Below are 16,733 nucleotides of genomic sequence, written 5' to 3'. Positions count from 1 at the left end.
CTCCCACTCAATTTACAACCAATTTCTATAGATGAAAAGACCGCATTATTTCTATAGATTGAAGAAAAATACTTATAATGACCTAAAGTGCGTATAAAAACCATCAACAACATATTACATTCGTGCATGATGTTGAAATTGTTGTTTGAAACTATCAAAAATGAAAATAATGGCCTGACTGCGTGACCTTTTAACCCATGACCTCGATATCCGGTTCGAGTAAAGTCTCTCGAGAGAAGAAGCTAGTTGCCGAAAAAATGCAGAGATCGGGTCCTGTTTTTCGGGCCTGTTTCAGAGCTCAGGCTCTGTGCAGGTCGGTAAAAATTAATCCATTAAAGGCTGCAACTGTTGGGAGTATTCATAGTTGTAGAGCAGCGTCAAGGTAAGCGAATTTACTGAGTTTTTACTGTATTTTAGAGAAACGCCGGCTGGACCAAAACTGCCGTAGCCACAGCACAGTGATCTGTCTAGTACTACTGTAGTAAACTCAGCTCAAGTTGTAATCTTGACATTTTTGCTGGTCAGTTGATGCGGGTGGGATGGATTGTTAAATAATCAATCCTTTCTTTTTGATTTATGTCATAGATGGACTGGCAGATATCTTCATCAACCACAGCAAACATGGAGGATAAGAAATCCAGTAAGATTTTACTCCTCAGCAGAAGGTGAATTTGTAATTAATTTTTTGGGTTATTTTTAATTTAATTAGGGTATTTAGTTTAAAATAAAATAACATTATATGACATTTACTTTATTGGAAAGTTTTCGTATTGCCCCACCACTTTTTCATTCGATATGAAATAATAAAGTATTATACTATCTAATTTAGTATTTACCCTAAAAAAAAATTAGATATCCCTTTTTGTAAAAATTAGTGAAAAAGTGGTGGCGCCATACGGAAAGTTATCCCATTTATTATTCAGAATACAAATGCTGTTCCAACCGACCAAGGTTCACATTTGAATGATGTTATATAGGCCCACTGCCACATATATTTGATTGTAGTTGCGATAATCGTAACCCTCCATCCTCCTCCTGGTTGCAGAGGTTGGAGGGGGGTTACGATTGTCGCATTGACTAATTATTGCATTATGTCAGTTGTTACTTTGTGTGAAACTCTGGTCTAAGTTTAAATATTAACATAATAATAATAGATTAGGACTCTAGGATCAGAAGGTCTAAATTGGGATTTGAACCCACAACCTAATGACTCAGCCATCAGAACTTCAGTCCGATGTACTAAACCGTTCGGCCACAACACGCCATATGTGACCCGCTTTGTGAAAATGAATCAGATGTTGACAATTTCAAGAATTGAGTTGTATGCATGGCTGGAAAGAACACACCAGCAGCAGTAATATGGTCATGTCTAAGCTTTGGGGTGTGTCGCGTTGCTGAGTTACTCCTGTTTGAAATTAGCAAATACATCATTTTTTCTGAAAAACGAATTACAAGTAAAGTGATGTTTTAAACTACCATTGTGTGCGCGCGAAAGGATACAAATAAGCCATAAGTATGATCACAAAATTCTTGTTTTCATAGCTTTATAGCCTAAAGGTAAGTGTTCTCGAGGTTAACCATGCAAATAAAGATCTTAAAAAGTAAAAAAAACAAAAAAATGTTTTTTTTCCCAACATTAAACTGTCCATAACTTTATAATGCATTGGGCGACATCTGACTCATTTTCACGCAGCAGGTCACATATTAGGGCTAGTTATAACAAGATGCATTGAAACACTCTGTTACAAATCAAATTTGAATACTATTATGAAAGGACAATGTGTTTTTTCCTCTTTTATCAACAGATTTGCCATCACATTTCAAGATTACTCTTCCAGCACTATCACCAACCATGGAGATGGGGACTGTAGTCAGGTGGGAAAAACAGGTAAAGTAGGAAGATAAGTGGATGTCAAGTAGTGTGTGATCTTAGCCGTGTCTTGGGCCAATTATGTTGGCTAAATTTTACAACTACCTAGTGGCCGGGTCAATTAAATCTGTCCTGCATTTGTATAAAGTGGTCACACTTCATCACAAATGAAAGGCTGGCTGAACTGATCGATGGACGGTGGTGTCTCACAACCGATGAGGTCTTAGAGCGGAAGGCGTAACGGTGCGCTCATGTGATGAGACAGTGAGGCCTACCCGGCACAGCTATAAATGGTCTGCCTAACAGGTACAATTCGAGGCAGAGGCCGCCCTAAGCTGGACTGGATAGACAGCGTCAGAAAGTGGAGTGGTAAAGGCATAGGAGAGCTGAGAAGAGCAGCGGTTGAGAGTGATCAGGTGATGGCGGTGACTCCAGGAGTGTGCCCCCCACTACAATTTGAGGACGAGGATGAGTGATGATGATGCATTTGTATTGGGTACATTACACCATGTGACCTTTTAGTGACCATTGTCAGGGCTTGAATTTTGGGGAACTCGAGTTGTATGCCATTGATTTTGTGTCACAGAACTGGGGAAAGTACCGTGTTTACAGTGCTAACTAACAATGGTGTTAGGGTAAAACCAAAATTAACAAGCAGTTTCATTATTGTTATTATAATATACTTGGTTAGTGGTAACACCATGTGTGTATCTACTTGCCAGGTAGAGTTTGTTCTTTAAAGAACTGTCTTTCTTTATTCTACTACCGTGGAGTAGATTTGTCGCATTGTTCGGGAGACTTCTCAGTTCTGAATTTAACTTCTACCTGGGCGGAAGGTATAGAAAATTTGATTAGCATGAAATTTTTGCCTTAAATAACAGTATGACCAACCAAATTTCCACGTGATTTTCAGGATAAGCAAACAACAGCTGAAAAACAGTAACACGCAACATGCAACAAATGGAATGTTGGTTGGTCATCCTTTTTTTATCAAGGAAGAAATTTCATGCTAAGCAATTTTTTGTGCTTAGCAGTTCTATGAAATTGGTCGCTGGAGACTGTTATTATTAAAATTTATCTGTTTGATCTTATTACAGGAAGGTGACTCTTTGAGTGAGGGAGACTTATTGTGTGAGATTGAAACTGACAAAGCAACGATGGGATTCGAGACACCAGAAGAAGGTTTCTTAGCTAAGATCTTTGTTCAAGAAGGAGCCAAGGACATCCCTGTTGGAAGGGTGAGAACATAAGCTTATCTTTCTTATCATTATGAAGAACCTTCGCCATAAGTTATCCTAAATAACTAATGACATTTTATCATACATTAATGACTGAACTAATAATAATAATGATAACAACAAATTCTTAAATAGCGCTTTTCACAATAACTGTCTCGATAACATCCCTTTAATCTTTCTTAGCTCCCTGGGGAGTATACAGCCCAAGCTGTTGTGACGTTCCAAAGGTTTTTTCATACACATTATCAACCTGTACCCTAGCAGGTACCCATTTATGCCCATAGGTGTAGAGAAGCAAGCATAGTTAAGAATCTTGCTCAAGGACACAAGTGTCACGACCCGGATTCGAACCCACACTCCGATGACTTAACCACCAGAACTTGAATTCGATGCTCTTAACCACTCGGCCATGACAACTGACATAATACTTCGGCAAACATATATGGAACAGCCTTATCAAGAAAGACTGAAGACTCTGGGTCTTATGTTGCTGTCTGACAGAAGAATTTTTTTAAACATTTGCTTTATTGTAAAACTGTTGATGTCCACTCGGTATAGTTTTATGAATGACTTAACTGATCTGTCTAAAGTTAACTCCCGTCACACAGAATTGCTCACTTTTCATCACCTAAAACCTAGGACGGATGCTTATAAATTTTCTACCATTGTTCGCTTTCCTAAAATGTTCTCAGAGCTCACTTTGGATACCAGGAATGTTTTGATTTTGGAGGGGTACAAGTCCTTTCGTATGAAGCTGAGGGGGGAATTTTTAGTATGTTAAAAGTGCTAGTGGTTTTAATTGTCTAAGGGGTCTTTGTGCTTTTTGGGTGGTGTTTGGGGAAGCTCTCTGCTATCATTGTCCTCGGGCCCAGTGGGTTGGCATGAATCTGTGAGGGTGCACTCTGTGCCAATTTTATTTTTTCTGGGGTTTTTAGTCCATTCTATGTTTTTTATTATTTTCAATTGTTGTCCCTTCCTCTTATCGCTGCGGTGTTTTGTTGTGGGTGTAGTTTTTTGTTTTCAATAGTCTGATTTTGTTGTGTTTTAATGATTTTTATTGTGTGATTTTCTTAAATGTTTCAGTGCAATCATCTTTTTATATTGTATAATTATATTTTTATCGTTGGCAGGGGTCTGGTTTTACACATCTTTTGATGACAGTTTTATACTTTTGTTTTAGCCTTGACAGCCCATGTACAACTTGCAACTATTGTGTATGTCTAAAGATTTAAAATAAAATAAATAAATAAAATAAAATTCAGAAATAGTAATAGTAATAACAATAATAATGGACATTTGTAAAGCACCATATCTGTCAGAAACACACTCCTGGCGCATAAAGAACTCGGCTAATGACGGTACTTAAAGCTATATGACTGAACAAGTAAGTTTTAAATTTAGTTTTGAAGTTGGAGAGAGTGTTTACCTAGCAACTTTATAGTTGTGAGCCGACGATTTGATCCTGCAGTCTAAATATTGTCAATTGGTCCATGTCTACAGCTCCTGTGCATCATAGCAGAGAATGAAGGAGATGTTGCAGCCTTCAAAGACTTTGAAGACAGCGGAGAAATCATCACAGCTGCTCCTGTTGAAGAAGACATTAAAGTAAGAAATACACGAGATGTCACATTTCAAGCACTTGGGAAAAGTTTGCGAGGTGGAAAGTTTATTCATGTTTAAGGATGAGACCGTTGTAGCCTTTTGGGGAAATGGTGTGTCAGCAGCGGCATAAAAATCCCAATCGCGATGATTCACTACATTCTGTTTGAACAGAACCACATTTTTCTTCTTTTTCCTTCCTTTTCTATTTAAATTTTCAGTTTTCAAGAATACATTTATTTCTATACTCTCATAAAAGAATAACGACAGTTACATGTATTACGGAGTAAAGCAAAACATATTATTAAGTAACAGTAAACATAAATAAATAAATAGAGTACGGGGCCGTTTTGGTAAGCATGAGCTTGTAAAAAACAGCCAGACAGACAAGAAAACAAGATAACCAAACAGACAAAAGGACAGATGAACATAAGACATGACATAACAACTTTGTAATAATAGCGACAATGGCAGAACAGTTTAACAAGCTGAAAATAAACACCCTTTGTATTTTTGTGAATTACGCTTGACGTAAGCACAGAATTCTCTGCTTCCGCAAGCGCTAGGTGTGATTTTATAGGGTGTGTCAAATGATGATGTACTGACCTACAAAGTAATTTGACTAAAACATGTTGAAAACTACAATTTTGGGGGTAGGGGGGTCCTGAAAAGTAGTACTCTCCGACAACTTGAAAAAAGGTTTACAACTTTGAACAGTCCCTTAGTAAAAGTCAACTTTTTTTACAATTTAGTGGCGTCTATCCTGGGCCCAATTTCATAGAGCTGCTAAGCACCAAAATTTGCTTAGCATGAAATTTCTTCCTTCATAAAAACAGGATTATCGACTAAATTTCCATTTGTTGCATATTGCTTGTTACTGGTATTCAGCTGTTGTTTGCTTATCCTGAAAACCACATGGAAATTTAGCTGGTTATCCTGTTTTTATCAAGGAAGAAATGTCATGCTTAGCCAATTTTTGTGCTTAGCAGCTCTATGAAATTGGGCCCTGTTTAGTTTTGTATTGTAACAAGCACATCCATTACAAGCCTCAGCTTTTAGGATGATGCCTCCGTGTGCATACATGTATGTGGCAACGAAAAGTGGCTGTTGCCAGCTTGGCGTTTATATCCCCATGTGGGAGTTTGCTGAGTTCCCTTGATGGGAAGAAACAAACAAAACAAACAAAACTCCCTCTTTTGACCGCCTCTCATGTTTTGATTTGTTTTACTCCCTGTAGCCTACTCCACCCCCACCTCCCCCTAAACCATCACCAGTAGCTCCTCCCCCTCCAGCAGCCAAGCCTCAGGTACCCGTACCTCCACCTCTTCCGTCTACGCCCAGACCTTCCCCAGGCCAGCGAGTGTTTGCTAGTCCTCTTGCTAAGAAGCTCGCTGCCGAAAAAGGGATCAATCTCATGGTAAGTAATAATTGTATTGTATTGTATGACATGTATGTTTTATTCCAAACTGGAACATGCCTCATAGCCCTGGGGAGGGTAACAATACTATAAGAATAAATTACAGTTCATGAATCAGTCATTCGGATAGGAATTTTAACTATGGAAATCTGTTTGTTGGCCCTAAAAAAATTACCCCCCCCCCTAAAAAAAAAAAAACTAAAGAAAGTAAGATCAAATTCTTAAAGAAATGGAAATATAACCATATCATAATGCCCCAGAGTGCAGAGTAGGGCTTTTAAAACTAAAGATAAATGTTAATATTTAGGCTTCACGTTCGTAAGTTTTTGACCCTGCATGCTTTCAAGCTTGGCACTTAGAGTTAATTTTGTTTCGCGTCACTGATTTTAACAGAAAGATCGGTTATTGAAGTTATGAATTCTGAGACCAAATAATGGGGCACCTAACAAGGGTTTACAAGGTGCTACGGCGCATATAGCAGCCACAGCCAGAAACACCGGAGCGAACCCCTTCCCTTTTCGAAAAGTGCACTTGGTTCTTTTACGTGCGTTACACAACACACAGGACCAGTGATTTTATGTCCCATCTGAAGGACGAAGCAATGGTTAAGTGTCTTGCTTAAGGACACCAGCCAGAACAATGCAAATTTAATGTAAATTAGGCTGGTAACCTGACTCTGTCGAGCCACACTCTTTAGTGAGTTGTTGTGCTCAAAGGCTTTATGAAATTAAGCTCCGTTCTGATTGTTTTTCAAGGATGTATCCGGGAGTGGTCCAGGTGGGCGTGTCCGTAGAGCTGATATAGAGTCCTTTACTCCGATGGCTGTAGGTGTACCAACGTTAGCTGCAATGCCTGGTGCCGTCTTTACAGACGTACCAGTAGGAGAACTTAGACAGGTATCAATTGCATTTTTAATACTTCAGGAATTCTATGTATCAAGTAACATGTTTACTAACAGGTTGAAAGTTTTAAAGAATTTTTACTCCCAATGTTATAATTCTTTTTCTTATTTGCCCAATGTAAGCACACCATTCTTTTTAGTACATCGCGCAAATGTATAAATTATATCACATACATGTATAGGCCTAGCAAGTAGCAGGTGCAGTGTGCTGCAAGAGCAAACCTATCAATGAATACCTAATGCCAATTAATGATAATCAATAGCTGATAAATCTACATTCAATTCCTGTAGAACCAGATGTCATTTCACAACAGTAGTTTATTTTCTTTCATTTGTTGTCATTTCTTTGTTGGTAATTTGTTCATGTATTTTATATTTTTTACAGTTCATAGCAAACAGAGTAACTCAATCCAAGCAGACGATCCCTCACTACTTTCTGACAGTGGAAGTCAACGTTGAGCATCTCCTCAGGTATTTACTTCTAAGTTGGTTCTAATATCAATCAGCCACAGCCTGTGTCATATTCCCAGACTTCAACAGCGATAATGAATACCACTTCTCATTATACTAAAAAGGTGTCAGGCAAACCTTTCCTTCCAGCCAAAGTCCCACTTGTCTTCAAGGTGATGCTCATTGACCACAAAGCACTTTAATGGCAAGGGAGTTTGTGGATATGTGCGCTCTATAAAACTTCGTTATTATTGTTATTATTATTATTATCCTGTCTTAAGGATGGCTTGAATGGATTTCTAGACTACCTGAATATTTTGTTGATATTCTGTTTTTGTCACATTGATAACCAGGTTGACCTCTGACCTGAATGAGACTGTATCAGCTGATGGTATTGAGCTGACTCTAAATGATTTTGTGGTTAAAGCTACAGCCTTAGCGAGTTTGAGAGTCCCTGAAGCTAACTCATCATGGATGGACGATAGAATAAGACAGTAAGTTCCTTTAAAGGCAGTGGACACTATTGGTAATTACTCAAAATAACTATTGGCATAAAACCTTTCTTGATGACGAGTAATGGGGAGAAGTTGATAGTATAAAACAATGTGAGAAACGGCTCCCTCTGAAGGAACATAGTTTTCGAGAAAGAAGTACCTTTTCACTAAAATATTTGAATTTGATTTTGAGACCTCAAGTTTAGAATTTGATGTCTCGAAATCAAGCATCTGAAAGCACACAACTTCGTGTGACAATGGTGTTTTTTCTTCCATAATTATCTCGCAACTTGGGCGACCAATTGAGTTCAAATTTCCACAGGTTTGTTATTTTGTGCATATGTTGAGATCAGTGCACCAAGTGAGAAGACTGGTCTTTGACAATTACCAAAGTTGTCCATTGTATCCTCTACGTCTTTGCTAATTAGTTGCAAGTAAAGTTAACTTAGAAATTGACCGATTGGTCGGGTTGGCATAGTACAGGAAGTTTTGGAAGTTTTGGATGAAGCACTCTGAATTTAAACATTGTTCATATAATAAAAGCCCCAATGTGCATTCTAGAGCATTATAAATGGTTTTTTTCTAGGCATCTCAGATTAAAAACTACCAGGGTTGTGGCCATGCGATAAAGGACCTTGCCTACAATAAAACAGATTATATACCTCATAGAATCCTCTAATCTGATTGGTTAAAAATGGAGTCATGGAAATAGCTGGGCTCCCTTTTTCTATCCAGATGACGCCATAGTTAACTATGTCCAGGGCATAGCAATCAACTGTGCCCGCCCTGAAAATAACGGTCGCAAATAGGAGTAGAATTCCGTGTCACGGTAGTCAGTTTTTTTGAATAGAAGTATCTTTACTCGGTATATAAAAGAAATATTGACTGCTTATAAATCGAGGCACACTTAAAATTATAGGCCGTTAAAATCCATAAGGATGTTAAAACCATGGCTATGCCCTCAGCTTTGCTCCGGGCACAGTCATAGTTTTGACATCACCTTGGGCCTATAATTTTAACTGTGTCCTTCAGTTTTATCAAATTTTTATCAAATTTAATCAAATTTTTATCATTTTTTGTGCATTCATGCCTGGAGCTTTTCTTCTCTTTTTTTAAGTCAGAGTTTGTTGTTTTTTGTAACTTTTTAACAATAACGAATGTAAACATGCCAGTTTAAGTCTTTTTAACTTCTGTCGTGTATTTTGTGATATTTTTAATAAACCTTAATGAATTGAATGAAATTGAATTGAAATTGAATAGCAGTCAATATTTTCATACTATTGACTATTGACTATGACCCTCCGCTAAACCGTGTTGCTTGTTTGTTCTGCAGATTTCATCATGTAGACGTTAACATTGCTGTACAGACTGAAGCAGGAATGATGACTCCAGTAATCTTCAGCGCTGACACAAAGGTCAGTATGATGGCCGATTTGTGTGACATGACCCTTAAAGCCATTGGACACTTTCGGTAAACAGTATTGTCCAAGGCCCGACACTTCGTGTATCACAACTTATATACAAAATAACAGACCTGTGAAAATTTAGGCTCAATCGGTCATCGGAGTCGGGAGAAAATAACGGGGAAAACCCACCCTTGTTTCCGCACGTTTTGCCGTGTCATGACACGTGTTTAAAATAAATCCGTAATTCTCGACAACGAGAATTGATAATTGTTTTAATGTTATTTCAAAAAGTAAAGCATTTAATAAAAGTAAATAATATTTCAAGAGAAGTCTTTCACCATTACCTTCTGTAAACCCTGTAAGTTATTTGTAAATCTATGAACTTTTTTTTTTTTCCTGTGCCGATGGTCGCGCGATGGTTGCGCGATGGTTGCGCGATGGTTGCGCAATGGCAATCTTGATGCGCGATCATAAAAAGACACTGTTTTTAGGCCTCAGTCTTAGGATCGCGTTCAAAATTTCCATCGTGCGACCATCGCGTGACAATTGTGAACCATCGCGACCGACTATAAATTGGCCTTAAGGGTCATGTCACACAAATTGCATTGGCTTCCATTCAATGTTTGTACAATTTAAAACAAATTGCTGTTAACTAACTTTCAAAACTCAAACATGTCAATCTCCTGCTTATTTCTCTGAACTTGTTAACCATTATTCCCCTTCTCGGATTTTACGATCATCTCAACAGTCTTTGCTTACCACAACTACAAGAGCCTCTTTCATTTTTCTTCTGCTCCATTTCTTTGGAATAGTCTTCCTTTTTCCATGATTGTAATTCTAAATATCTCTCTGATTGTTGTATACTAACTGTGGTTCTGTATAAGATAAGAATAAGAATATGATAAGAATATGATTGTTTTGTCTTGTAGGGGATTAGTTCAATTAATCAAGAAGCCAAGGAGCTAGCAGAGAGAGCTGTTGAAGGAACTCTTAATCCTCAGGAATATCAAGTAAGAATCAATGTTAGGTTTTAGTAGTCCTGGCTGATTTTCTACCTTCCCAGGTAGTAGTTTAAAAGCAGGAAAATTCTTCCTAGAACCAAGTAGTCTCCTAAACTCTGAAAGCTACTCCGCACCAGTGAAGGAAATATTTCTCTTTGAGGTCTGCAAACAATATCCTCTGGATTCGCCATGCTTAGCACTATGTTTTTGTTATGTAACAGAAGCTTATGTCTAGTTATTATTATTAGTCCGTGTCCGAAACAGCGACTTCGGCTGCAGCTACGACTAGTGTTGAAGAATAGGCAGATGCGCTCGATCTAGCCGTAGCTGTAGTCAAAGTCGCTGTTTCGGACACTTTCTTATTATTGGTCAATGTTTAATCTATTTATGGGAGCTGACGTTAAAGGCATGCGGGAGATTATGGAGAAGTGTATCATTTCTCAAATCAATAAGATCATTTGCGACCCATGCCACCCTCTACACCCTCACATTATCCAAAACCACTCAGGCAGGATCCGACAGCTATGCTTAAAGACCAACAGGTTTAAGGATTCCTTTCTCCCTAGTGCAATTAAGCTTTTTAACAGTAGATGGTCCAGATAATTTGGTTCACGCTTATATTTTGTACTTTTTACATGCTCCCCCATATCTTTTTATCTTTATATTTGTATATATCTGTTTTTTGTAATTTTATTCTTGTTGTCCATTGTTGCTATGCCTTTCTTGTATGTATTGTATAGTCTCCTTTACACAGGGAAGACAAATTTCATGTTTCTTATCATGACAATAAATATTTTTCATCTTTTTTTAATCTTTGCTTTTCTCGGGTCCACACTGATGTTGTTTTATCTTCTCTTCTAGGCTGGTACCATCACAGTATCTGACTTGAGTAGTCTTGGGGTCAAACAATTTGCCACTATCATCAATCCAACGCAGTCATGCGCAGTAGCTGTTGGTGCCCTGCAGAATGTCATGGTACCTGATGAAGACACAGACGAAGGGTAAGTGTTTCCAGCTAAGTTATGGCTTGGCCGTGGCTACGGCTTAAGAACTGCATTATGTGTGTCTGTCAACATAGCAACTAGAGCCAGTAGCAGTAGCCACAGCCAAAGATCACTCAAAGATCTGACAAAATGTATTAGTTATGGCTATTGCTATGGCTTAAGGCAGTGGACACTATTGGTAATTACTCAAAATAATTATAAGCATAAAACCTTTCTTGGTGACGAGTAATGGGGAGAGGTTGATGGTATAAAACATTGTGAGAAACGGCTCCCTCTGAAGTGCCATAGTTTTCGAGAAAGAAGTAATTTTCCACGAATTTGATTTCGAGACCTCAGATTTAGAACTTGAGGTCTCGAAATCAACCATCTAAACGCACACAACTTCCTGTGACAAGGGTGTTTTTTCTTTCATTATTATCTTGCAACTTCGATGACCGATTGAGCTCAAATTTTCACAGGTATGTTATTTTATGCATATGTTGAGATACACCAACTGTGAAGGCTAGTCTTTGACAATTACCAATAGTGTCCACTGTCTTTAAGCACTGCATTATGTGTGTCTGTCAACATAACAACTAGAGCCAGTGGCACTAGCCACAGCCAAAGATCACAGTCAAAGTATTAGTATTAGTACTAAAATGTATTGGTTATGGCTATTGCTATGGCTTAAAGGCACTGGACACTATTACTCAAAATAATTTTTAGCATTAAAACTTATTTGGTAACGAGCAATGGAGAGCTGTTGATAGTATAAAACATTGTGAGAAACGGCTCCCTCTGAAGTAACTTAGTTTTCAAAAAAGAAGTAATTTTCCACTAAAATATTTCGATTTGATTTTGAGACCTCGGAATTAGATTATGAGGTCCCCAAACCAAGCATCTGAAAGCACACAACTTCGTGTGACAAGGGTGTTTTTTCTTCCATAATTATCTCGCAACTTCGACGACCGATTGAGTTCAAATTTTTGCAGCTTTGTCATTTTAAGCTTATGTTGGGATACACCAAGTGAGAACACTGGTCTTTGACAATTACCAATAGTGTCCAGTCATTACTGAGTGGCTTCTGGCTAGTGACTAAGCTGTCTTTGTATCAACAGCTGCCAATAGAATCTGCAGTTAAGTCTTTATTTATTTTTCTGTTTTATAGGTACCGGGCAACAACCATAATGAATGTAACACTGAGCTGTGATCATCGAGTTGTGGATGGAGCCGTCGGAGCTCAGTGGCTGCAGAAATTCAAAACGCTTCTAGAAAAACCACACACAATGCTTCTCTAATCAGCAATAATCACCCCCCTCTTTAACCCACTGTAGCTGGCCCCAATTTCAGAGAGCTGCTTAAGCAGAAAATATTGCTTACCAATTTCCTGCTAAGCAGGGTACCAGTCACAAATGGTACATGTGGCATGGTTGTTTGGCTGGTAACCTTACTCTGGTCGGCACAATTTTATTTTGCTTAGCATCTTTTGTGCTTAAGCAGCTTCATAGAGCTGCTTAAGCATAAACAAATACTTAACATACAAAATTATGCCTACCAGAACAAAGTTACCAGCTAAAACACCATTTAACATGTAGAAAATTTTACTGGTATCCTGCTTTAGTTATGCTTAGCAGAATAATGTTAAGCGAGATTTTCTGCTTAAGCAGCTCTATGAAATTGGGGCCTTGGTTTGTCTCTAGTCTGATTGATGAGTGCTGTTTTTACATTCTTATGAAGGGTTCGTCAAAAACGAATGAAATTTGTCCGTTTTATAGCGGCTTTCTCGTTTAGTTTTCAAAGCACGTGAAAGAATTTAATAGATGTTAAGATTGCATCGGGGATAAAGAATATTAATTTTGGTTTTACCCTTACACAGATGTGTGTTAGTGATGTGTACTTAATATTTTTCAGGGTTCGAATCTCACCTGGGTGATGTGCATGTGATTTTTTTTCACAGAACTCGGAAAAGTACTAAATATACAGCGCTAACACATCAGTGTGAGGGTAAAACCAAAATTAGTATTTAATTGAAATTTCCAACATACCATTGATGATGACAGTTGTTTTTTGCCGACTGTGCTGGATCCAGTGGGGTGCCAAAGGCAATTTAGTCCTTTGTATAATAATAGCCCTCTGGATTAGTAATGGCCAAGTCCCTCCATAGAACATCACTAATACCAATAATTGAGTCTTAAATATAGCGCAACATTAAGGTGCTTGAATGAATCTAAGCACTTTTGTGTTAAAGCCATTGGACCCTTTCAGTTCAGAAAAAAAAAAAAAAGTTCACAGATTTACAAATAACTTACACGGTTTACAGAAGGCAATGGTAAAAGACTTCTCATGAAATATTATTCCATGAAATGCTTTACTTTTTGAGAAAACAGCAAAACAATATAAATTCTCGTTAACGAGAATTACGTATTTATTTTAAACACATGTCATGACACGGCGAAACGCGCGGAAACAAGGGTGGGTTTTTCCGTTGATTTCTCCCGACTCCGATGACCGATTGAGCCTAAATTTTCACAGGTTTGTTATTTGATACAGAAGTTGTGGTACACAAAGTGTGGGCCTTGGACAACACTGTTTACCGAAAGGGTCCAATGGCTTTAAAGGCAGTGGACACTATTCGTAATTACTCAAAATAATTATCAGCATAAAACCTTACTTGGTAACGAGTAATGGGGAGAGGTTGATAGTATAAAACATTGTGAGAAACGGCTCCATCTGAAGTGGCGTAGTTTTTGAGAAAGAAGTAGTTTTCCACGAATTTGATTTCGAGACCTCAAGTTTAGAACTTGAGGTCTCGAAATCAAGCATCTAAAAGCACACAACTTCTTGTGACAGGGGTGTTTTTTCTTTCATAGTTATCTCGCAACTCCGACAACCAATCAAGCTAAATTTTTCACAGAATTATTATTTAATGCATATGTTGATATACACCAAGTGAGAAGATTGGTCTTTGACAATTCCCAATAGTATCCACTGCCTTTAAAAACAGGGTTTTAATTTTTTGAATTATGAGACCCATATTTATGTAGCACCTCATAATATAAGGGTTTACAAGGTGTGGTGGCGCATTCAGCAGCCACTTTCAGGAACACCGGGGCGAGCCACTTTTCTTAGCGAAAAGTGTACATGGCCTGGGTTCTTTTAGGTGCATTGCAGACCATACGGCTTTACGTCCTATCCAAATGGCGAAGCAATAATGGTTTAGTGTCTTGCTTACACAGGTGTCAATACCAGGATTGGACCCTAAACTCTGCTGATGAAAATCAATTCCCCCCCTCACCCCTTTCAGCAAACCCGTCACTAGATCCTCCGGACTGGGACCTGTGTTTATCTCACTCATTAATCAAAACAAGATATAGACTACTGGAGTGATTTGCAGCTTTTTTTTAAATGGAAAATCAAAGAAAATGAAAGTATTGTGTGTTTATTTCATTTTATTTAATTATTAAGAAATTGACCTTTTTGTGAGGAGGTTTTGAATTATAAGATATATGTAAGAAAGTTCATGTTTTTACCAGAGTGTTTTTATTAATAATTGAGATGGTAAATAGAAAAGGTTTGTGGATGCTGATTTTGGGACTGTAGTTCTAATCTTGTGTTGTTGCTACGGAAAACATACTGATATTTTGTTGATTAATAAGGGGCCTAAGCCATTTGCGGGACTTCATTTTAAAAATGTCCAGAACAATTATTTGCTTTTGCACAAGGTAAATGTTCAATTTTAAAACTCATTTTAGGAACCCTTGTACTTTCTGACCATTCAATATAATCCACTGTGATTCTGAATGATAGGCTATTTCCATTTGAAACATTCTGGTACATAAAAGCCCCTGACAAGCTGAAGGACTTGGTTTTCTCGATAGGGTTATTTATCCAGTGCTAAAATGACTAAAGGTTCAACTCTGCAGCCCCTAATTTCATTGAGCTGCTTAAAGGGAAGTATACACGTTTGTTAATTACTCAAACCATGTATTAACTTAAAAACTGACTTGGTAACAAGCATTGGAGAGCTATTGATAATATAAAACGTGAGAAACGACTCCACCTGAAGTAACGTAGTTTTTGAGAAAGAGGTAATTTCTCACTAGAATAATAAAAGACTTCTAGCTAGAAGTCTTTTATTCTTATCTGAAAGCACACAAAATCGTCCAACAAGGGTGTTTTTTCTTTCATCATTTTCTCGCAACTTCAACCAATTGAGCCAAAATTTTCACAGGCTTGTTATTTCATGCTTGTGATGGGATACACCAAGTGAGAAGACTGGTCTTTGACAATTACCAAAAACGTGTACCCTCCCTTTAAGCCAGACATGTAAACGTTGCAGCAAATTTCCTCCTTTTCTGTTTATAACCGTGCCATAGAAAACTGAAAAACACTGAACAAAATTTAAGTGATCGACCATTTCCTCTTTTTTTTTTTTGCACAGTAGAAAGTTGCATGTCTGTTATGCAGAGAATGCTGCGGAACTTTCTGCCAAGCAAAATAAACAGGATGCCAGTCAAAGGATGTATATATTAGACACAGTACTTTGGCTGGTAACTGTATTCTGTTAAGCAAAGGAAACCTTTGCTTAGCAATTTTTTTAGGCTTAAGAAGCTCTTGAAAATGGACCCTGGTCAGTGCTTAGGTTCAATGAGTTTCATTTTCAGATCCATTTGCAAGATCCAAGTGAAGTAAAGCCCGTCCATACTTCCTGCGAATGCGAATGCTAAGTGATTTTTTTTACGTCGCACAGCCCTGTTTTCGCTGCAAATGTTTCGCAAGAGTTGAACACATTTTAACTGTTGTGAATTATTTAATGCAAATTTGTGACGTCAAAAGTTATTACTGCATTCGCACTTCCAGGAAGTATGCAACGAGCTCAACTCATATCTGTTTTTGTACTGGACATTTTTTCGTGCGGACAATGTTTGCATTTTACCAAAATAGATACGGACTAGACTGATATAAGTTGTGCTAACTAATACAGCACTCATTCAATCAATCTACTGCCTATATGCGTTCATTTGTAAATTTTAAGGCCTCGTCTCATGAGGCAATTTTTACAGGCAATTTGGAGGCAACCAGCTGTGCTGCAAATTGAAAGACTTTTTTTAATACTATCTTGGCCTGCACTAAACATCGCACTTTTGCCGTGTTAAACTCAAAATATTTTCCTGCGACATTAAAGGAATCGGTGACAAACGTTGAATTTATTACTGTCCCCAAGACAATTATGTAAAATGAACATTTAAATTTTTTCTCTGAGCCTGAAACTGGTTGCCTGTAAATTGCCTCATATAAACATGACACTTAACAATTGTAATAACAAACATTTATGTAGGAGTATCAAATTAAATAACCAGATTTACCAGTTTCA

General features: G+C 37.8%; 1 protein-coding gene across 1 annotated transcript; it reads left to right on the top strand.

Annotated features, from left to right (window-relative positions):
• Positions 1 to 203: 203 nt before the first annotated feature.
• On the top strand, positions 204 to 16,733 carry LOC139949637 (dihydrolipoyllysine-residue acetyltransferase component of pyruvate dehydrogenase complex, mitochondrial-like). Its single transcript, XM_071948085.1, has 13 exons — positions 204 to 382; positions 586 to 665; positions 1,806 to 1,888; positions 2,968 to 3,108; positions 4,609 to 4,713; positions 5,945 to 6,124; positions 6,880 to 7,020; positions 7,411 to 7,496; positions 7,829 to 7,969; positions 9,303 to 9,384; positions 10,305 to 10,385; positions 11,238 to 11,377; positions 12,528 to 16,733. The coding sequence occupies exons 1-13, from the start codon at positions 258 to 260 to the stop codon at positions 12,655 to 12,657; spliced, it is 1,515 nt and encodes a 504-aa protein (XP_071804186.1). The 5' UTR covers positions 204 to 257; the 3' UTR covers positions 12,658 to 16,733.

Source organism: Asterias amurensis, chromosome 17 (assembly GCF_032118995.1).
Source record: "Asterias amurensis chromosome 17, ASM3211899v1".
Lineage (NCBI taxonomy): Eukaryota > Metazoa > Echinodermata > Asteroidea > Forcipulatida > Asteriidae > Asterias > Asterias amurensis.
This window is presented reverse-complemented; position numbering and strand designations above follow the sequence as displayed.